Source organism: Pelobates fuscus, chromosome 9, assembly GCF_036172605.1.
Source record: "Pelobates fuscus isolate aPelFus1 chromosome 9, aPelFus1.pri, whole genome shotgun sequence".
Taxonomy (NCBI): Eukaryota; Metazoa; Chordata; class Amphibia; order Anura; family Pelobatidae; genus Pelobates; species Pelobates fuscus.
The window spans coordinates 97,532,803-97,557,103 of NC_086325.1; the positions used below are offsets into that span (position 1 = coordinate 97,532,803).

At 45.7% G+C, this 24,301-nt stretch overlaps 1 protein-coding gene across 1 annotated transcript in view; it reads right to left on the bottom strand.

Annotated features, from left to right (window-relative positions):
* Positions 1 to 24,301, bottom strand: part of MID2 (midline 2) — a 500,404-nt gene that overhangs the window by 432,366 nt on the left and 43,737 nt on the right. The window contains exon 2 of the mRNA XM_063432185.1: positions 9,184 to 9,893. Coding sequence (XP_063288255.1) covers positions 9,184 to 9,843 — 660 coding nt within the window. The 5' untranslated portion in view covers positions 9,844 to 9,893. The remainder of the gene's footprint in view (positions 1 to 9,183; positions 9,894 to 24,301) is intronic.

Consider the following 24,301-nt stretch of genomic DNA (forward strand, 5'->3'; position numbering starts at 1 on the left):
ATGGAGCTTTTCAATCGGCTCCTCGATAGGCCGCCACTGACGCATATAGACTTTATTAGAGCGCATCGGGCTCTGAGACCTCAAGGGCCCCCAGGGGGACCTCCCAGGGACATCATTTGCTGCCTGGAGAGTTTCCAGCTTAAGGAGGAGATCCTACGCAAAGCGCGGGCAGCGGACAAGGTGCTACTAGAAGGGTCGGACATCCAGCTATATCCAGACCTGTCCCCTGCTACACTGGCGTACCGGCGAGCCCTGAAACCCTTCACCAGGCAACTGCAGTCCGCCAACCTAAGGTACCGATGGTGCTTCCCCACGGGCCTTCAAGTAGCGACACCCTCAGGCCCCTTCATGGTCACGGGCGCAGACGACTTAGAGACGCTTCAACGAGAGTTACATCTACCGCCGGAGAAGCTAACATGGCCGAACCCGCTCAGATTTTACACGGAAGGTCCTAGGCCGCAAGGCGTGGGCCCCAAACCCCAACGACTACGGAACCCCCGCATGCAGACGATAAGACCAGCGGGAACACAAAACTAACAGCGCCACCGACCCTGCCGCTCCCTGGGCTTTTTACGGAACGCACCAAGCCTTGACAGGGAGGACTTATATGCTTATTTCACCCTCTACTTTCTCTCTGATACATCCACATCGCTTCGACCATCATCATTCTCCTGAGTAAAACCGCTCCGGTCCTGGGACTTACAGTTGGCCTCCCGGCTCCAAACCCCGGGCCCACGTGGAACAATCAACGGACTAACGGACCGGAGTCTGGGGACAGCATTCCTTATCCCGCTTCATAACCGCAAGTATGCCTAAGGGGACAAGGGGGGCTCGGGACTACACGCTACACCTCAACACAAGGACAGTGGGCCGAATACTTGGGGAGGGGGAGAGGGGGTGGCCCCGGGTTCTACTAAATGGCATACCCTGCCTAATCATGGCACGGAGGGAGCAGGATAGACACACTCTGGCCCTGGACTTGCCCCCCCTTTATTAGGCGAGGAGATGGGGGACCCACATGAATCACCCCTATATTCACCCCGGAAGGCTACAGCTCCCGGGCATAACCTGTCAGGACAAACTGGGATGCTAACCGGCCGACGCCACCACACCACCCGCACGAGACGGGAGAGTCAGCCACATCAGCACCTGTAAAGGGGTGATGCGGCCCATGCAGTCACAAAGTGGGTCCCCTCAGACTTTACAGACTTTATGGACTGTTGCTGCTATCCCGGCTATCTTGATCTCACCCCCTGCCGGGTTATAGGGGACTACGGGAGAAAGCTGTATTAGACCTTACAGGGACCATTTAAATATATGTTGTTGCATGCAAGTATAGGGGCCGGATGGCTGCTGGGGGTCGGGCCGGGACCGGGGAGAGGTAGGCCATGGAGCCTAGGGGGGGGGGAGCAAGGGGACGCATACGACATCTGAGGGAAACCAAGGGGATAATCTCACTGCTCTAAGCTAGGTGGTTTCAATTGACCCTAGAAAATTGGGAATCACCCAGTGACCTGGGGGGTGGCGGGCGAGGCACATTTAAACTAAAGGACACCATGATATATCGGTGGGCCGATTAGTCCACAAACTGCGGTCATGACACAGACCCTACAAACATTCGCTTATGGAGGTACATCATAGGCTACACTCCTTGCACAGTGAGCCAAGAGGCGGGGAGACGGGATGTCCTGACTGGGCGGTACCCCGAGGGCTCACAGAGGCACGTGACGATCTTTCTGGGAGCGTCCTGGGCCCGCCGGGTCCTGCCCACTTGGGGCTTCTTGGACTCCTCTGCTACCCTACTGGTTGGAGCGTTCTAACCCTAGGTGTGCGGTACACCCCTCCCACCTACGGGAGGGGGGGTGGTTACTGCCCTCCAACGCTCAAATCCACTTTTCGTTTTTTCATTGTACATAGTGTTATCCCTCCGTACCCAGTCTCTAGTCCCAGTGGGTACGTTCCTTCCCCTCTTACCCTCTGACCTCCCCGGTTTTCCCCAAGTTACCCTATCCAGTACTCGCTATACCTGACGACCGGACAGAAGTGACAGTACCACCTGTGAGCAACTGACGCACATCCAGTATGTCTCTAATACCGGCCCCACTCACCATTTTTTCACTGAACACTAGGGGACTTAACACGCCGGAAAAAAGGACTGGAGCTCATAAGGACTTTAAGACAGCACGAGCATCTATAGTGTTTCTGCAAGAGACCCATTTTAGGGCAGGCTCACGACCCAAGTTGACGAACCACCACTACCCCAAGGGGTATTATAGTGACTTCCAGGGAGGTAAATCCCGAGGCACGGCAATACTCCTACATAGACACCTCCCATTTACTGAATCTGGGGTCCTGACAGACCCGGAGGGCCGCTTCCTGTTCCTCAAGGGGACGATTGCGGGTACTACGTATACTTTCGCCAACCTCTATGCCCCTAACCGGGGGCAATATAAATTCTTGGCTAAGACGCTCCGCACACTAGCGGGTTTCCAGGAAGGCATACTAGTAGTGGGAGGGGATCTGAATGTAGCGTTAGACCCCAAGTGGGACTCCTCCTCGGGCCACACACACATCTCCTCACAATACCTTACAGCCATTAAAACTCTTCTGGCCAGGGCTAAGCTAGTAGACTGTTGGAGAGCCTTCCACCCCGACGAAAAGGACTTCACCTTTTACTCCCACCCTCACAACTCCTACACCCGCATAGACTATTTACTAGTACCCAGCTACCACATACCGCTAGTCCTACAGGCTGACCAAGGCACTGTGACGTGGTCGGACCACGCCCCAGTGATCATCAAACTAAACTCCCCCCTTCACAGACCCAAGATCTCTAAGTGGAGATTGAACGAATCATTGCTTACGAACCCTACGATCACCTCGGACATAGGGGCGACATTAAGGGAATATTTCACATACAACACCAGCGAGCAGACCTCCCCCACCATACGATGGGAGGCACATAAGAGTGTCATAAGAGGCCACTTCATCCAAAAGAGTGCGCTCCTGAAAAAACAAAGGGAGGCCCGCATGGCTAAACTACTATCGGACATAGCACAGGCAGACACACTTAACAAACAACACCAACTCCCCACACACCAGGCCACTCTCCTCAGCCTGCGTAGGGAACTGACTTCACTCTTACACTCCACTCACCAAAGGGACGCTCTGCGAAATAGGGCCTTCTTCGCGATTCACGGGAACAAAAGTGGGAAACTTCTAGCGCGCATGCTAGCCAAAAGGCGCCAAGACACGTACATAGACAGGATCAGGGACAAGGGGGGAGTCCTACACAGACACCCGGCCAAGATCCAAGAAATCATCCGCACTTACTACGCAGGGTTGTATTCCCTCCCACGCCCCCACACTGATGCCCAGTCACGATCACTCAAGACCTCAATAGATGACTACCTAAAGACCCATACGCTCCCCTCTCTGACGACAACCACTGCCGCCCAGCTGGATGAACCTATATCTATGGGGGAACTAGCGCTAGCTATTAAATCCATGAAACCGGGCAAGACACCGGGCCCGGACGGCCTGCCCATCAAATATTATAAAAGCTATGCCGAGACCCTGTACCCCCCACTCCTAGACATGTTCAATGCCATCAGGGAGGGACACGAACTGCCCCCACAAGCGCTCATGACGCACATCACTATAATCCCGAAGGAGGGTAAGGACCGGGAGCACTGCGGGAGTTATCGGCCCATATCCCTTATAAATAACGACATCAAACTGCTAGCGAAGGTCCTGGCGACCCGACTCCAGGTGCACGTACCCTCTCTGGTCCATCCGGACCAGGTGGGGTTTGTGATGGGTAGGGAAGCCAGAGATGACACCATAAGGGCCCTTACCGTGATGCACAAAAAAACAGGGGACGACACGGGCCTTCTCCTGCTGTCCACGGACGCGGAGAAGGCCTTTGATAGGGTCTGCTGGACGTATATGTTCCAGACACTGTCACACCTGGGTGTGGGACCGTACCTGCAGGGATGGATCAGGGCCCTGTATACTCATCCGACAGCGCACGTCCTGGTCAATGGGGCGCCCACCGAGTCGTTCCCAATTCACAACGGAACAAGACAGGGGTGTCCCCTGTCTCCGTTGCTGTTTGTCCTGGCCCTGGAACCCCTGCTCTCTACTATCCGCCACCACCCAGATATCAAGGGAGTGCGCATAGGAGACACACACCATAAGCTAGCTGCATACGCAGATGACCTCCTTTTCTTCATAACACACCCAGAGGTCACCCTCCCCAACCTGGTGCGGGAATTCCAGACCTTCGGCAGGTTGTCAGGGTACAAGATCAATTTCTCCAAGTCGTATGTTTTAAATGTCAGCGTACCCAAAAGGAGAACGACACAGCTCCAACGCAGCTTTGCGTTCCAGTGGGCCACTGATAAAATCCGCTACCTCGGCACTTGGCTGACGGTTAGGGAATCGGAGCTCTTTACAGCAAACTTTACCCCGATACTGACTAGGTTCCAAGCAGACATGAGGGAGTGGGCCCTACCGCATATTTCCTGGCTGGGTAGAATCCAAGTAATTAAAATGAACCTACTACCGAGATTACTCTACCTTTTCCAGGCTCTGCCTATCTCGATCCCCACCTCATTCTTTACTACACTTCGACAAGCAATGGGAGCCTTTGTGTGGGATGGGAGGAGGCCCAGACTAAAATATGCACTACTCACCCAACCTAGGAACAAAGGGGGCCTAGCCTTACCCGATTTTAGGCAATATTACAAGGCATGCCATCTGCAACGGGTAGTGGAGTGGTCTAAGACTGGGGTCGGTAAACTATGGAAACAGGCGGAGGAGGGGTTGGCCGGGATCCCAGCTGCCCTCATCCCGTGGCTCCCCGGGGGGACTGACGGAAAGGAAACACACTACTCCACATACACGAAAGCGACGTTGAAGGTATGGAGAGGGAGTGTAGGTAGACACACACTCTCCACATTCCCGTCCCCACTGCTTCCCCTTACACATAACCCAGGCTTCCCACCAGGTAAGGACCCTAGGGCACTAAGGGCCCTGGTGCAATGCCCACTGCCGAGACTGAGACATGTATGCTCCGGTCAGGGGCTGAGGTCCTTAACTGACCTGTGCGGTGACCCTAACCAGCCGTTCACGACCCAATTCCGTTACGCACAACTAGTTAGCTACACCAAAACCCTACCACGGGCAGGAGCTCTTACAAGGGGACTTACTGCCTTTGAACAACTCTGTGTAGACCTTGAACCGCTACCACACTGTATTTCGCAGCTCTACACCCTCCTACAAACACACACACCCACGGCCACACCACGCTTTATGGGCAAATGGGAGGAGGCTCTCGACCACACATTCAGCGCAAGGGAGTGGGAAAAGATATGTGAGATCACACACCACTGCTCCATATTTAGCAAGAGCCAGGAGATAGCTTATAAGATACTCACGCAATGGTACTGCACCCCAGACACACCTCAGTACATGCATGCCCATGGGACCAACATATGTTGGAGATGCACAAATGCACCGGGTACACCTCTACATATTTGGTGGACGTGCGAACTCATCCAACCATTCTGGAGGAAGATACACACAATCACTTCACGCTTCTCTGACAACCCACCACCATTACAACCTGCAGCAATGCTGCTTCACCACACGAATATACCGATTTCCAAGTACAAAAAATCGCTCACAATCCGCATCCTAAACATGGCCAAACAAACTATTCCACAATACTGGAAAAAGTGTGAGACCCCTTCCCTTCTCAAATGGTTCACCCACATGGAGGAGCTGAGAGCGGTGGAGGAGCTCTCCATGTTGGCTACCGAAAAACAGCATCAGACATACTTGGACATCTGGACTCACTGGATACTGACTACGACGAAACAGGACTTCCTGACGATGCTACAAAACTGAATATAGGGCTGAACTCTGCCTACATGACCTAGGGGACAACGGACAGACCCTCCTCCTCCTCCCTTCCACTTTCCTAACCCTCTCCCTTCCCCACTACCCAGGAGTCACAAACTAGAAACGCTACTCAAAAGCCATGGTGACATAGGGGCATTGGAAATGAGCCCATGCATGCTCACCTCCCTACAAAATGTCATTCCGCTGATATAGTAAGCTGGCAATAGGGAACCCCTACAGACGTGACCCCCACAGTAGCGACCCATCAGATCAAGTACTCATCCTTCTCGCACAGGCAGACCATAAATGCCCCCGCAGGGGGTACAAGGGAGGTGATAGTGTACTCTGCACTAGACACCCTAGAGGTAACCAACTAGAGGGAGCTATTCTCAACCTGAGGGAACAATGGCTTAACCACGGGTGATTACCCTTCTCTGGATGGCGACGACGCTTGAGACAAATGGGAAGAATTCGGGGGAGGGAGGGGGGGACTCACCTTCTTGTGCTCTTATTGTTGTTGTTATTTGGGACCTGCGTGTCCCGCAGCCTTGTTGGGCCTGCGTGCCCGTATTATGCCTGACTCTAACCTCTTGTTGAAAGTTGCACAGACCTGCGAGTCTACGCAGTAATAACCATATTTACCTCCTATATCCAGGAAATAAAAATTATATTTACAAAAAAAAAAAACATATCAAAATATTATTTGTTCATGATATTAAATAATTTTAGTTTATCGAAAAATATTAAAATCAAGGCAGCAGAAAAAAGGTCAAGCCATAGGTGCCAGCAGATTCTAAAACCAGTATCTAGAAAACGGTCTCACCAAAACATGAGCCACTCTACCAAAAGTCTCCTCTATATCCTCTACAAAAAGCTTTAATGTTATAGTCATTCTGTTCAATGCCAAAAATTTACTCATTTTAAAGTGCTACTTACTATACATTGTTGTAGCCAAAAAGCTATAAAATTCCCAATGTTACCCCCCTTATAGTAGCTACCAATACTCTTTGTTGCAGAGTTCCGTAGCACATGCTATAAAACTAGCTCTCAGCCAATGAACGAAGCTCTGCATTCCCTGCAAGTCAGGAGAGCTAGCATAAGTTTCTGCTTAGGACTTCCCAGCTCTCCAGCATTAGTAGTGGAAGCGGAAAGCAGCATCAAATAGACCATAGGTAAGAAATCAAACTGTCATACGGCAAGGGCAATCCTGGCACCATGACCACTAACATCTTGCAGATTTGACACAAACTGTTCATTTAATTACTTAATATTAGGGGGGTGGGTGGGTGGAAATTCAGATATAACTGCATTTGTCCAAAATTAGTAATTTAACAATCTAGAAAGCATTTATGTGATGTTAATGAGTTTGATTCAATACTAAAACACTATACTCTCTTAGTGTCTCTGACTGCCTCTCTGCTATTTCTAACTGGATGGCTGCCCACTTCCTTAAACTTAACTTGACCAAAACTGAAATTCTGGTCTTTTCTCCCTCAAGTGTTCCTACTCCTGTGTCTCCCTCCCTCCAAGTCAACAGGGAAACGCATGTTTTCAGCTCCACCACACAGGCTCGGTGCCTAGGTGTTCTTTGACTCTGACCTCTCCTTCACGCCTCATGTTCAGTCTATCGCCAAGTCATGTCGCTTCCATCTCAAAAACATTGCGTGCATCCGACCCTACTTAATGCCAGATGCGACTAAGGTGCTAGTCCAGTCCATTGTCCTTTCTCGCCTTGACTACTGTAATCTGATTCTCAGTGGTTTTACGTGCTCCCAACTTGCGCTGTTACAGTTCATAATGAATGCGGTGGTGAGGGTTATCTTCCTGTCCGCCAGCACCTCCCACGCCTCACCCTTCTGTTAGTCCCTACATTGGCTTCCTGTAAGATATAGGGCTCAATTTAAAATTCTGGTTCTTTCTTCAAATCTCTACATAATGCTGCTCCCACATATCTATCCTCCCTAATACACAAGTATGTCCCATCTAGGCCCTTACCCTTTGCTGAAGACTTACGTCTATCTTCTGTCCGTACTCCCACCTCTGATGCTCGCCTTCAAGACTTCACGAGGGCTGCACCGTTCCTGTGGAACTCCCTTCCCTCATCCGTTAGATGCTCACCCAGTCTCCACTCCTTCAAAAATCATTAAAAACCCACTTCTCCATAAACGCGTATAAATTAAACTGTTAATAGCTCCCGACTGATTCTTCTCTTGCAACGGTCTAATACTATCCTTACCTTTTGTGTTACTTTACCCCACTCCCTCTAGCATGTAAGCTTATTGAGCAGGGCCCTCAACCCCTCTGTTCCTGTGTGTCCAACTTGTACATGTTTGTTCGTCCACCCACTGTAAAGCGCTGCAGAATTTGTTGGCGCTTTATAAATAATAATAATAATAATAGTTACCCCATTGGTTGGTAACTCATACATTGCAATCATTCTAGTCATTAAAGGGATCCTATAGTGCCAGAAAAACAAAGCTGTTTTCCTGGCACTATAGAGTTAATAGGTCCGTGAGGACGTCTAGCGTCAGATAACGGACCAAAAGTCAGTTTGGATTCCGGAAGCGTCCCCAGTGGCTGTCTGGTAGACAGCCACAGAGAGTAGACTTAGAGCTGCAATGTAAACATTGCAGTTCTCTGGAACTGCAATGTTTTACATTGCAGCACTAAGTGTAAAAGGGTGACAGCACCCAGACTACTTCAATTAGCTGAAGTGGTCTGGATGCCTACAGTGTCACTTTAAATGCTTTAAATCACCATTAACATGCTGTTGTTCATGACAAATTCACTAAGTGGCAAATAAACTTACACAGCTTTCAGCTCCTAAATTGTTTCCCCCTTTTTTGTTTTGGAGGGGGTAGGGAGGTCTGATATTACATTCACTCTGCTAGCTAATACAGAGAAGTAAACACGTAAAATTATATAGAGAAAAATTAAATATTAAAAGGAACAATAACTTTAGACGATAAACAAAAGTGCTCCATTAATCCATTATTTAGTAAGGGTTGTCACAGTGTATTATGAAGAAACACACAATGTATAAATTGACGTTGTAGAGTCAGTAATGGGTTTGTTGCTATGTGAACAACACATGGTTTCAAAGGAGTATATGTAATACATTACAAGGTGTAAATTGGCAATAAAATGAATATTTGGTGAAGAAATAAGAAAATAATGAGGAGTGTTTTGACACGACACATCAACATAAGTTATAGTAGAGAAGGCATAATAATATAAAAAATGTTCTATGAGATGTATATTTCGTCACAGACTTACCTTCAGCTTTTCATATCGCTCACTCAAGGATGCTACCTGATGCTCCCGGTGCCTACCGACCAGTTTGCATAAGGCACAGATAAGCTGGTCATCTGCTGTACAGTACATGTTCACCTTCTCATTCTCATGCTCCAAACATATAAGCCCACGGAAATGAGCATCTGGAACTGGTTCCACTAAACGATGACTAGTAAAAGGTTTCTTGTTAGGGTGAGTAGCCCGCAAACAACGATCACAATACGACACTTCACAGGTCACGCATGTTTTCACTGCATCTCTGGGGGGTTCAACCTCACAAAACTGACATGGAATCCTTTCAGCTGCCATGATTGGGACACTTTTATATATTTTTTCCCTTTGGTCTTCACAAGGAGAACTGGGTACACTCAACGAAGCTTTCTGAAAACGATCAATAATGTTCTGCAAGGTAATGTTGCGTTTCAGCCCTTCCAACCCTCTGTGGTTGAGTGATATGACATATCTACAAGTTGGGCACTGAAAGACTGGTACAGACTCAGCAATTTCACTAGAAGCACATCCAGAAACTAGTATCCGATGGGCACAACTGAAGCACAAACTATGGGCACAAGGTAGGAGCAAAGGATCCTCAAACAATTCTAAGCAAATTGGACAGGTTAGTTCTGACTCCAGTGTTTCCATTTTTAGCTAAGACATCAGGATTTTGATTGTCATTGGGGTCTTTTGTTCACCTGCAGGAAAAAAAAACAAGTTTACTAAAATCTTTCAAATTAAATCCTCTCACACTGTTTGTTTTTGCAAAGTATATTATAAATAATAATACATTAATAGCTCTCCATCTAAAACCATAACGTTTATATATTATCTGTAATGTCTCAGTTCTTGATACATAAGTGTGACGCTTCCAAATCATGTTATGCCTCGTTTCCACTGAGCGGATCGGTTTGGGTTGATACAGTTTGGAAAGTTTAGAATGGACCAGCCCATTCTGGTGAGCGTTTCCACTGCAAGTTAGACCTTCAGGGCCATACGGGATTTAGAAAAAATGCTCTTCCTGTCCACCAATCAATGGATTGTATAGTAGTTCCGCCCTAACCGAACCGTTCCATTTTCTATGGCCCTACATCTGAAACAGGACCCTGAATGGATTGGTACGGTTCGCTTGTATGGACCACTTTCATAATGGAAACACCCAAAATAGCGAACCGTACCGACCTGAACCGAACCAATCCGCTCAGTGGAAACGAGGCATTAGATTAATGCTCTCTATAGGTAAAGTGGTGTCCTAGTAAATAATTACTTAATAAAACATCTCTATTCGATTTCCTGATAGCAAAGTGTGGTCATTTCACATTATTCTTTTTTATTGTAATTCTGTCTGACTTCTTTATTTTTTTAGGGTACCCTAATAATATGAAAACCATAAAACAGTGGTTTTGATTTGCTTTTAAAGATTTAAACTTGGCTACTCCCCGAGCTAAATGCAAGGAGCCTATATAACAAAATGGGCAATAGCATACACTAAACAATATGATATAATATGCATAACAGAAACATGGTGGGATGAGACACATGGCTGGGCAGTTAATTTAAATGGGTACACGTTATTTAGGAAGGATAGGAAAAACAAGAAGGGTGGTGGGGTATGTTTATATGTCAACCATGAGTTAAAGTCAAATCTTAGGCATGTGAAGTGTGACTAGGAAAATGTGGAGGCTTTATGGGTAGATACCTGCTTGGGGCAAACAAAGGGAAATCAATTATTGGTTGGGATATGTTATAAACCACCTAATGTAAATATTATTGAGGAAGAACAGCTCTTAGAGCAAATTGAGAAAGCTGCAAATCGAGGTAAATGACACTTTTATGTCACAACTGGTACAAGCACCAACTAGAAAGGATGCTTGTCTGGATCTCGTCATAACAAACAATGTTGATCTTTTAACCAACATTCAAGTAGGGAAGCATTTGGGAAATAGTGATCACAATATGGTAAATTTTGAAATAAACTCAAAAAAGCAAAAGCAAGTGGGGTACACTAAAACATATAATTTTAACAAAGCCAATTTCAATAAGATTAGGGCTGCTCTACAACATATCGACTGGCATAAACTCCTTAGTGATAAATACACTGAGGATAAATGGAAAATATTCAAACAAATATTAGAAAGGTACATTTCTCAGTATGTACCATTGGGTAATAAATATAAAAGAAACAAATTAAAACCAATGTGGCTTAGTAGAGAAGTAAAAAAGAGATTAAAAATAAGAAAAGGGCATTTAAAGCGTTTAAATCAGACAAATATTTAAGATATAAGGAAGCCAATAACGCTTGCAAAAAGGCAATTAAAGTGGCTAAACTATAAGCTAAACTATAAAATGAGAAATTGATAGCTAAAGAATGCAAAACCAACCCCAACATTTTTTTCAAGTACATCAATTCTAAAAAAAAAAAAATGAAAGTGTAGGTACACTGGAAACAGAGTTGGGTTTATTAGCTAATGAAGACCAGGAAAAAGCTGAAATTTTAAATAACTATTTTTCTTCTGTATATATTAATGAGGATCCTATGGCAAGAGATATGCAAATGATTGCTGCAAAAAACTTGCAGATAACTTGTAATTGGATAACTCGAGACAAGGTGCTACAGCTATTAAAGAAAATTAATGTAACTAAAGCTCCGGGGCCTGATGGTATTCACCCACAAGTACTTAAGGAGCTAAGTGGGGAAATAAGTGAACCTCTGTATTTCATTTTTCAAGATTCTTTTGTTTCAGGTGTTGTACCGGAGGATTGGAGGAAGGCAGATGTTGTTCCTATATTTAAAAAGAGTTCAAAATCCTTGCCTGGAAATTATAGACCTGTGAGCTTAACTTCTGTAACTGGGAAAATATTTGAAGGGCTATTAAGGGATAGTGTTGTCGCGAACCCGGAATTTTCGTGTTCGCGAACGGCGAACGCGAACTTCCGCAAATGTTCGCGAACCGCGCGAACCGCCATTGACTTCAATGGGCAGGCGAATTTTAAAACCAACAGGGACTCTTTCTGGCCACAAAAGTGATGGAAAAGTTGTTTCAAGGGGACTAACACCTGGACTGTGGCATGCCGGAGGGGGATCCATGGCAAAACTCCCATGGAAAATTGCACAGTTGATGCAGAGTCTGCTTTTAATCCATAAAGGGCAGAAATCACCTAACATTGACACCTGTCCTCAAAGCCCAGCCCTGATACACACTGACACAGAGCAGAATAGAGACTGTTCCCCCTACATAGGGTCACTTGGCAGATATGGATTGACACCTGTCCTCAAAACCCCTGATACACACTGACACAGAGCAGAATAGGGACTGTTCCCCCTACATAGGGTCACTTGGCAGATATGGATTGACACCTATCCTAATGATCCCTGATACACACTGACACAGAGCAGAATAGAGACTGTTCCCCCTACATAGGGTCACTTGGCAGATATGGATTGACACCTGTCCTCAAAACCCCTGATACACACTGACACAGAGCAGAATAGAGACTGTTCCCCCTACATAGGGTCACTTGGCAGATATGGATTGACACCTATCCTAATGATCCCTGATACACACTAACACAGAGCAGAATAGAGACTGTTCCCTCTACATAGGGTCACTTGGCAGATATGGATTGACACCTATCCTAATGATCCCTGATACACACTGACACAGAGCAGAATAGAGACTGTTCCCCCTACATAGGGTCACTTGGCAGATATGGATTGACACCTATCCTAATGATCCCTGATACACACTGACACAGAGCAGAATAGAGACTGTTCCCCCTACATAGGGCCACTTGGCAGATATGGATTGACACCTATCCTAATGATCCCTGATACACACTGACACAGAGCAGAATAGAGACTGTTCCCCCTACATAGGGTCACTTGGCAGATATGGATTGACACCTATCCTAATGATCCCTGATACACAGTGACACAGAGCAGAATAGGGACTGTTCCTCCTACATAGGGTCACTTGGCAGATATGGATTGACACCTATCCTAATGATCCCTGATACACACTGACACAGAGCAGAATAGAGACTGTTCCCCCTACATAGGGTCACTTGGCAGATATGGATTGACACCTATCCTAATGATCCCTGATACACACTGACACAGAGCAGAATAGAGACTGTTCCCCCTACATAGGGTCACTTGGCAGATATGGATTGACACCTGTCCTTAAAACCCCTGATACACACTGACACAGAGCAGAATAGAGACTGTTCCCCCTACATAGGGTCACTTGGCAGATATGGATTGACACCTATCCTAATGATCCCTGATACACACTGACACAGAGCAGAATAGAGACTGTTCCCCCTACATAGGGTCACTTGGCAGATATGGATTGACACCTATCCTAATGATCCCTGATACACACTGACACAGAGCAGAATAGAGACTGCTCCCCCTACATAGGGTCACTTGGCAGATATGGATTGACACCTATCCTAATGATCCCTGATACACACTGACACAGAGCAGAATAGGGACTGTTCCCCCTACATAGGGTCACTTGGCAGATATGGATTGACACCTATCCTAATGATCCCTGATACACAGTGACACAGAGCAGAATAGGGACTGTTCCTCCTACATAGGGTCACTTGGCAGATATGGATTGACACCTATCCTAATGATCCCTGATACACACTGACACAGAGCAGAATAGAGACTGTTCTCCCTACATAGGGTCACTTGGCAGATATGGATTGACACCTATCCTAATGATCCCTGATACACACTGACACAGAGCAGAATAGAGACTGTTCCCCCTACATAGGGTCACTTGGCAGATATGGATTGACACCTATCCTAATGATCCCTGATACACACTGACACAGAGCAGAATAGGGACTGTTCCCCCTACATAGGGTCACTTGGCAGATATGGATTGACACCTATCCTAATGATCCCTGATACACACTGACACAGAGCAGAATAGAGACTGTTCCCCCTACATAGGGTCACTTGGCAGATATGGATTGACACCTGTCCTCAAAACCCCTGATACACACTGACACAGAGCAGAATAGAGACTGTTCCCCCTACATAGGGTCACTTGGCAGATATGGATTGACACCTATCCTAATGATCCCTGATACACACTGACACAGAGCAGAATAGAGACTGTTCCCCCTACATAGGGTCACTTGGCAGATATGGATTGACACCTATCCTAATGATCCCTGATACACACTGACACAGAGCAGAATAGGGACTGTTCCCCCTACATAGGGTCACTTGGCAGATATGGATTGACAAATCCCTGACAAACAGCTACCACATGCAAGGAAGGCAGCAGGGGCGCAAATGACCCACTCCCGACGCGGGAAGGTAGTGACGACAAATAACAATACAGGACTCTTTAGAGGCCCTGTAATTGTAATCAGTCCACTTGAAATCCTTTAACTTTGATCAATTGGAGGGAAGTCTGGTGCAGAGCCACTGACCCATGCGCAGGGCCAGCCTTAGGCCTTTGGGCGCCCTGTGCAAGAAATCTTCCCGACGCGGGAAGGTAGTGACGACAAATAACAATACAGGACTCTTTAGAGGCCCTGTAATTGTAATCAGTCCACTTGAAATCCTTTAACTTTGATCAATTGGAGGGAAGTCTGGTGCAGAGCCACTGACCCATGTGCAGGGCCAGCCTTAGGCCTTTGGGCGCCCTGTGCAAGAAATCTTCCCGACGCGGGAAGGTAGTGACGACAAATAACAATACAGGACTCTTTAGAGGCCCTGTAATTGTAATCAGTCCACTTGAAATCCTTTAACTTTGATCAATTGGAGGGAAGTCTGGTGCAGAGCCACTGACCCATGCGCAGGGCCAGCCTTAGGCCTTTGGGCGCCCTGTGCAAGAAATCTTCCCGACGCGGGAAGGTAGTGACGACAAATAACAATACAGGACTCTTTAGATTTTCCAGACCCTGGGGTTGACATTAGTCCAGATTTACATCTTGTGACCCATGAGGATGTTCCAGGCACTACTTGTGAAATAAAGACAGATAATAAAGTGAATGATCCTTCTCCTTGGGACTTGCACCCTGTCGTTGAAGGTGGAGTAGGCAATGGCAAGAGCATGCTGTGGGTAGTCAGTGCAAACACTCTCTTCCCGGTGAATAATGAGGAGACTAACTATGATGACGTTATTTGCGTTGAAAGTAATGATGCCAGAGATCTTTTGAAACCATATGGAAGGAACAAATTGGTTAAAAGAAAGGCAAGAGACCACCTGCATATAGACAAGAATACGCATAAGAGAAAGAAGGGAACAGGTGAAAAAGAGAAGCTGCAGACTGCCTATCTGCAAATAGTTGAGTTATGTCCTGAAGATGTCCGTGTTACCACAGTGCAGACTCTGTTTGATACACTACTGAGGAGAGTCAGAGAAACCCCAGATCTTCACGTATTGGATGAGTCGGTGCGTGGAGTTGCAGAGAACGTAGAACAAGAAATATTTAAACTTTTCCTGTGTACTGACAGCAGATATACATAGGGTCACTTGGCAGATATGGATTGACACCTGTCCTCAAAACCCCTGATACACACTAACACAGAGCAGAATAGAGACTGTTCCCTGTCCACAGAGACCATGATACACACTGACACAGAGCAGAATAGGGACTGTTACCCCTACATAGGGTCACTTGGCAGATATGGATTGACAAATCCCTGACAAACAGCTACCACATGCAAGGAAGGCAGCAGGGGCGCAAATGACCCACTCCCGGCACGGGAAGGTAGTGACGACAAATAACAATAAAGGACTCTTTAGAGGCCCTGTAATTGTAATCAGTCCACTTGCACCAGTGGGCCTAAAAATTAGGAATGTACACATGCCTGAAAAATTTGGTATTGTTGCAGCCGCTGCTGTAGCAGCGGCCAGAAAAATTGATGTTTGTTTCACAGGCAGAAAGTGCCCTAAAACATGGCGGCTTGAACCCTAGTTGGTTGCGGATAAGTCACGCAAGTCAAACGTCATTCAGAGCTAAAATACAGCAGCGTGTGGACCATTTTTAGCCCAAGGCAGCTCATCTCATCAGGCCTTTTTTAAGCGAATGTATCGCCCAGTGTCAGTCCCTTCGGGATCCATCCCTCATTCATCTTAATAAAGGTGAGGTAATCTAGACTTTTTTGACCTAGGCGACTTCTCTTCTCAGTGACAATACCTCCTGCTGCACTGAAGGTCCTTTCTGACAGGACACTTGAAGCGGGGCAGGCCAGAAGTTCTATCGCAAATTGGGATAGCTCAGGCCACAGGTCAAGCCTGCACACCCAGTAGTCAAGGGGTTCATCGCTCCTCAGAGTGTCGATATCTGCAGTTAAGGCGAGGTAGTCTGCTACCTGTCGGTCGAGTCGCTCTCTGAGGGTGGATCCCGAAGGGCTGTGGCGATGCATAGGACTTAAAAAGGTCCGCATGTCCTCCATCAACAACACGTCTTTAAAGCGTCCTGTCCTTGCCGGCGTGGTCGTGGGAGGAGGAGGAGGAGGATGACTTCCACCTCTCCCCCTGTTAGATTCCCATTGTGCTGTGACATCACCCTTATACGCGGTGTAAAGCATACTTTTTAATTTATTTTGCAAATGCTGCATCCTTTCCTACTTGTTGTAATTGGGTAACATTTCCGCCACTTTCTGCTTATACCGGGGGTCTAGTAGCGTGGACACCCAGTACAGGTCGTTCTCCTTCAGCCTTTTTATACGAGGGTCCCTCAACAGGCAGGACAGCATGAAAGACCCCATTTGCACAAGGTTGGATGCCGAGCTACTCATTTCCCGTTCCTCCTCCTCACTGATGTCATTGAAGGTATGTTCTTCCCCCCAGCCACGTACAACACCACGGGTACCAGATAGGTGACAACGAGCACCCTGGGATGCCTGTTGTGTTTGGTCTTGCTCCTCCTCCTCCTCCTCAAAGCTACAATCCTCCTCTGACTCCTCTTCCTCACAATCCTCTTCCAGCGTTGCCGCAGGTCCAGCAAGCGATGCTGATAAGGCTGTTTCTGGTGGTGATGGTGACCACAACTCTTCCTCTTCCTCTTCATGCTCATCTACAGCCTGATCCAGCACTCTTCGCAGGGCACGCTCCATGAAGAAAACAAATGGTATGATGTCGCTGATGGTGCCTTCGTTGCGACTGACTAGATTTGTCACCTCCTCAAAAGGACGCATGAGCCTACAGGCATTGCGCATGAGCGTCCAGTAACGTGGCAAAAAAATTCCCAGCTCCCCAGAGGCTGTCCTAGCACCCCGGTCATACAAATATTTATTAACAGCTTTTTCTTGTTGGAGCAGGCGGTCGAACATTAGGAGTGTTGAATTCCAACGTGTAGGGCTGTCGCAAATCAAGCGCCTCACTGGCATGTTGTTTCGCCGCTGGATATCGGCAAAGTGAGCCATGGCCGTGTAGGAACGCCTGAAATGGCCACACACCTTCCTGGCCTGCTTCAGGACGTCCTGTAAAACTGTGTACTTATGCCCAAAGCGTTGTACGATCAGATTACACACATGTGCCATGCACGGCACATGTGTCAACTTGCCCAACTTCAATGCCGCTATCAAATTTTTTCCGTTGTCACACACCACTTTGCCGATATCCAGTTGCTGCGGAGTCAGCCACTTTTCCACCTGTGCGTTCAGGGCGGACAGGAGTGCTTGTCCGCTGTGACTCTCTGCTTTCAAGCAAGTCAAACCCAAGACGGCGTGACACTGCCGTATCCGGGATGTGGAATAGTACCTGGGGAGCTGGGGGGGTGCCGTTGATGTGGAGCAAGACGCAGCGGCACAAGAGGACTCAGCCGAGGAGGTTATGGAAGAGGATGGAGTAGGAGGAGTAGAGGAGGTGGCAGCAGGACTGCCTGCAATTCGTGGCGGTGTCACCAACTCCTCTGCAATGCCACGCATTCCTTGCTTGTCAGCCGTCAGCAGGTTTACCCAATGCGCAGTGTAGGTGATATACCTGCCTGACCATGCTTTGCAGACCATGTATCAGTGGTCAGATAGACCCTTGCCCCAACACTGTGTGCCAGACATGCCATGACTTCCTTTTGCACAATCGAGTACAAGTTGGGGTTTGCCTTTTGTGAAAAGAAATTCCGGCCGGGTACCTTCCACTGCGGTGTCCCAATAGCTACAAATTTTTTGAACGCCTCAGACTCAACCAGATTGTATGGTAAAAGCTGGCGGGCTAATAGTTCGGACAAGCCAGCTGTCAGATGCTGGGCAAGGGGGTGACTTGGTGACATTGGCTTCTTACGCTCAAACATGTCCTTGACAGACACATGACTGTGGGCAGATGAGCGGGAACTGCTCAAGGCGGGAGACGGAGTGGCGGATGGTTGAGAGGGGGCAAGAAGGACAGCAGAGGTTGACGTGGCTGAAGATGCTGGACCAGGAGGAGGATGGCGGCTTAGAGTAGGCGTGCTGCTTGTACTCATGTGTTGATCCCATAGGCGTTTGTGATGTGAGATCATGTGCCTACGCAAAGCAGTTGTACCTAGGTGGGTGTTGGACCTCCCACGACTCAGTTTCCTTTGGCACAGGTTGCAAATGGCATCGCTGTTGTCAGAGGAAGACACACAAAAAAAATGCCACACTGCTGAGCTCTGCAATGACGGCATTCTGGTTGTGGACACAGCATGCGTTGATTGGCGTGCTGTCGGGCTGACCCCGGGTGCCGATGCATGCTGTCTGACTGTGCCACTAGCTCCTTGCGACGACCCCCCCCTGCTTCCAACTGGTCTCCTCCTCCTCCTCTCTGTCTCCCCATCTGAACTTTCGCCCTGTTCTTCTTCTCTTCTAGCGGGCACCCACGTGACATCCATGGACGCATCGTCATCATCAACCGCTTCGCTTGTATCTGACAACTCAGAAAAGGAAGCAGCAGCGGGTACAACATCATCATCATCACACCGTACCTCCATGTGTTTAATGCTGCCTGCCTGAGACATATCCCTGTTATCTACATCCTCTAGCAATAATGGTTGCGCATCACTCATTTCTTCAAACGGGTGTGTGAATAACTCCTCTGACATACCAAGTAAAGCGGCTGTGGTGCTAGTTTTGGTGGTGGCGGCAGGCGGGTGAGTGCTATCTTGAGAGGTGCCTGAAGCTAAGCTGGAGGAGGATGGTGCGTCAAGGTTCCGAGTGGAGGCTGTACAAGATTGGGTGTCCTGTGTTAGCCAGTCAACTAAGTCCTCAGAACTTTTCAAGTTCAGGGTACGTGGCTTCTGAAAACTGGGCATTATTCTAGGGCAAAAGGGAATCACAGCACCACGACCACGACGGCCCCTGCGGGGTGGCCTGCCTGTGCCTGTCATTTTTTTGGGGATTTGTGGTACTATGCGTGCAAGCTACTGTGAGACCAGATATGATTGGCAATGTGCACTGGAACAGTTCTGCAGAGCACACACTGTAGGCCTGAGACACCCGCTTGAAGACAAGTAACTGCTATTCAATCTATAACAGTGAAAAACAAATTTTGTTTTTAAAAGCACGCTATAGAGACACCAGATATGATTGGCAATGTGCACTGGAACAGTGCTGCAGAGCACACACTGTAGGCCTGAGACACCCGCTTGAAGACAAGTAACTGCTATTCAATCTATAACAGTGAAAAACAAATTTTGGTTGTAAAAGCACGCTATAGAGACACAAGATATGAGTGGCAACTGTCAAAGCACGCTGGCACAGGTCTGCAGAGCACACGCTGAAGTAGGCCTGACACCAAGATGCTTGCAGGCAGGCAACTGCTCTTCTATTACAGTGAAAAAAAATTATTTCTTTTAAATCGAAAGCTTAACCAATTGTTAAAACAGATATGAGTGGTGGCACTGGGCAAATAGGCACAGTATCCAATGTGAACCTCACACAGAAGCTGGCAGGCAGGCAACTGCTCTTCTATTACAGTGAAAAAAAAATATTTATTTTAAATGTAAAGCTTAACCAATTGTTAAAACAGATATGAGTGGTGGCACTGACTGTGCAAATGGGCAAGGCATCCAACCTCACACAGAAGCTGGCAGGCAGGCAACTGCTCTTCTATTACAGTGAAAAAAAATTATTTATTTTAAATCTAAAGCTTAACCAATTGTTAAAACAGATATGAGTGGTGGCACTGACTGTGCAAATGGGCAAGGCATCCAACCTCACACAGAAGCTGGCAGGCAGGCAACTGCTCTTCTATTACAGTGAAAAAAATATATTTCTTTTAAATCTAAAGCTTAACCAATTGTTAAAACAGATATGAGTGGTGGCACTGGGCAAATAGGCACAGTATCCAATGTGAACCTCACACAGAAGCTGGCAGGCAGGCAACTGCTCTTCTATTACAGTGAAAAAAAATATTTATTTTAAATGTAAAGCTTAACCGATTGTTAAAACAGATATGAGTGGTGGCACTGACTGTGCAAATGGGCAAGGCATCCAACCTCACACAGAAGCTGGCAGGCAGGCAACTGCTCTTCTATTACAGTGAAAAAAAAATATTTATTATAAATGTAAAGCTTAACCGATTGTTAAAACAGATATGAGTGGTGGCACTGACTGTGCAAATGGGCAAGGCATTCAACCTCACACAGAAGCTGGCAGGCAGGCAACTGCTCTTCTATTACAGTGAAAAAAAAATATTTATTTTAAATGTAAAGCTTAACCGATTGTTAAAACAGATATGAGTGGTGGCACTGGGCAAATAGGCACAGTATCCAATGTGAACCTCACACAGAAGCTGGCAGGCAGGCACCTGCAATTACATTACACAGAAAAGAAAAAAAAAAAGCAGCCTGATATTCTAGCCCTAAAAAGGGCTTTTTGGGGTGCTGTCCTTACAGCAGAGATCAGATGAGTCCTTCAGGATTGTAGTGGACACTGAATACCCTAGCCTAGCTATCAATTTCCCTATGTAATCAGCAGCAGCTAAACTTTCTACATACACACTGCTTATTGAGATTCTCTTGCCTTCAGAAGTCTGTGCAAGGCAGGTGCTCTGGTCAATTATCTGCCTCTTGAGTTTAGCTCCACTAAGCTAAACAACCACGACGTAACAGAACTGATTGTCTGACAGCCAAGGTATAATTTATAAAAGAGCCAACTTCTATTGAAATCTGCACTTTCTAAAATAAAATAAAATTTAAAAAAAAGACACTTTTCAGAAATAAATAATTTCAGCAAGCTAACATACTTCAGGGGTCCAGAGTGTTCATGTATATGAAACATGTTCAGGAAAGACATATTCTCAAGCCTTTCTAAAAAGTAAGATGGAGGCAGAGCTCAAAATGTCTTACAGACTCATCTATTGTAAAAAGGTATTTTTCCCTTCCAGATTTCTTCTACTATTACATAATTCGTCACTTTGAATTGTTTCTAATTATCTATATTAGTAATCACAAAATTCTAATTCTAATTTTATTTCTTTAAAACCATCAACTGGCCTTGTGTGACAAAACAAGTGACCCCTTAATCGATCAAGTAATCCAAACTTAACTAATTAGAGCAGACACACCTAGCCTTGATTATTTTTATGATTATTTATAAAGTGCCAACAGATTCCGCATCACTGTGCAATCGCTGGACTGACAGACACATAGTTGAAACCAGATAAGATAGATGATCAGGAATAGTGGGGTTGAGGGCCCTGCTCATAGAGCTTACATGCTAGAGGTAATAGGTTATAGTGACATAAAAACTAAGGATAGAGCAGAAAACTATGGTTGCTAGAATAGTACTCATTCAGGGATTGAGTGTATGTGAGTGTGTGTTTTTTTGGTTTTTTTATGACAGTTGCAGGAGAGGAATCAGGGTGCGAGGAATGAAAGCGGTTAGCAGTTTCATTGTTTTACGATTATTTGAAGTATTGGAGACTGGGTAAAAGCATTACAGAGAAGGGAAGGGAGTTCCACAGGAATGGTGCAATCTTAGAGAAGGCAAGCATCAGGTGGGAGTAGAGGATAGACGTAGGTCCTTCAAAGCTAACAAATATATAGTACCTGAATTCTTCTTGCATGGTCTTTTATTTCACATATCACAGTTTGTACAGTGCAACACAACAAACAATGCACTTTGAGCAGTGTGCCTTTTGTGCCAGCCATGTTAAATCTAAACATGACACACAATGTTACTGTGAAGTATAGATGGTCTCAATAAGTAGCACAGTATGCCATTAACAAATGGTGTCCAAGAAGAAAGGGGAAAATAATAGCTGAGATTATTTTGCATTTCTCTCTAACCTCAGGTAAAAGGAGTATTACACAGTAATATTGGCTGAAAAAACAAAAACCTTTAGTTCGTTAGGTTCATCCTTTCATATAACCTTGTAACGGGTGTTGATCAAAAGGAAGGTGATATGAACCAATTTGAGGTATTTTCCAATTTTGCCACAAAATAGCAGTCAGATTTCTCTTTCGATCAACAGCCATCTTCTGATATCCCCACTGTGAAGCATTTTATCAAAAGTAAACAAGTTAAAGTGTTCCAGCCTTTCTTCATAAAAGACTGTTCATGCTTTGACAATAAGAAAGAGACTGAGAAAAAAAATGAATTCAATGGAGAATTGCAAAGTGCAAAACTTTGCTAAGAAAAACCATTAGTATTCATTTCACATTTACAAAAAAAAAGCATATCTGATCTGTGGACAAATGAGTCAAACGTATGCCATTATATCTAGTGTAAAGCAGAGCATGTCACAATAAGAACGTCATACCAAAAATCAAACATGGCAATGGCCATGTGATGGTGTTAATGCTTTGCCGTTGGCCAGAGAGGCTTTACATATAATGAAGCAACCATGAATTTCTCTCTTCAGTCCATGATCTGAAGTAGATTGGTAAAGGGTAATGCTGTAGTTGGTTTAACCTCTTAGTCACCAAAGAGATTGTCTTTGGGACAGAAATCTTTTTGGCACTTTTGCCATGTGTTCATTCCACCCTAAATTAAACTGTTCCTCTTAATGTGCACCCCCACATATAGATCTTTTTAAAAAGACAGGGTTTTCTTGGGATACCCTGTATCTATACATACATCATTACATACACCATAATATTAAATAATGGAAACAGTTTCACTGTTTTGTTTACAATAATTTCTACAAAAAGGTAGTGGAAAAAAATAAAAACTCAAAAGTAATTCACGTTTTACTGATTTTTAAAATGTAAAATGTGCCTACAAATTCAGTTAGTTTTTGGGCGTTAAAGGGCAAATATTGCAAGGTGTAAAACTTCTGCTGAGCCTAGAACTTTAACAGCCCTCCGAGAATCTGAAAAGTAAATATTTAGAGAAAGGAGAGCCCCCCAGGGAATGCAAGGAAAAGCATTTTTACACTTTTTTTTTTTAAACAAATCTATTACCAATTTCTTCCCAACCTGCTGCTTATATTTTAAGGACAACTGTCATCAATTTTCACTTATTTTTTAGAAGCAGTTTACATGTAATGAAACCTAATGATTTTTTTTTTTTTTAGAAAGTATGTACATTGATTTTTATCTTGGCATTTCACTTTTTTTCTGGCTGAGTCGCCATGGTAGGTCAGACTCTACTGTTAGTAGTAATAGGCACACACAAAAAAAGTACAGACCAAAGTAATCAGTACAGGGTTCAACTATAACATAAACCACCTCCCCGTTTGGTCTAAAACATACAGAACAAGAAAATTATAATACACTCTAAGTGTGTTAAAATAAAAGCTTTTTTTTATTTATTTATTAAAAAGCGTAATAATCTTACATATAAATTGTGAACACAATTATTATTATTGTAGTTGCAAATAATGAATATGGGTAAACATACAACGACATCTAAATGCATAAAGCACACAAATGAAAAATAATCAAAACAAAATTTCATTAAATAAGAGGCCAGTATACTAGTGTCAGGATTACAGTTTATCCAGCACGCAGAATTGTGTCACACCTAGGACTAAGGGTAACGTCTAACCGGACTTTAGAATGGCCTAAGAAAAGTCAATATACTAGCCGAGGTCAGGAACACAGAATGGGACACAGCGATAAGGGGAAGTCAAGGATCCCAGAAGTCAGGGAAGTCAAAACGAAGCCAAAGTCAATAACCAGAAACACACGAACAGGAACACACTCTCGGATAACCATCTAAGGG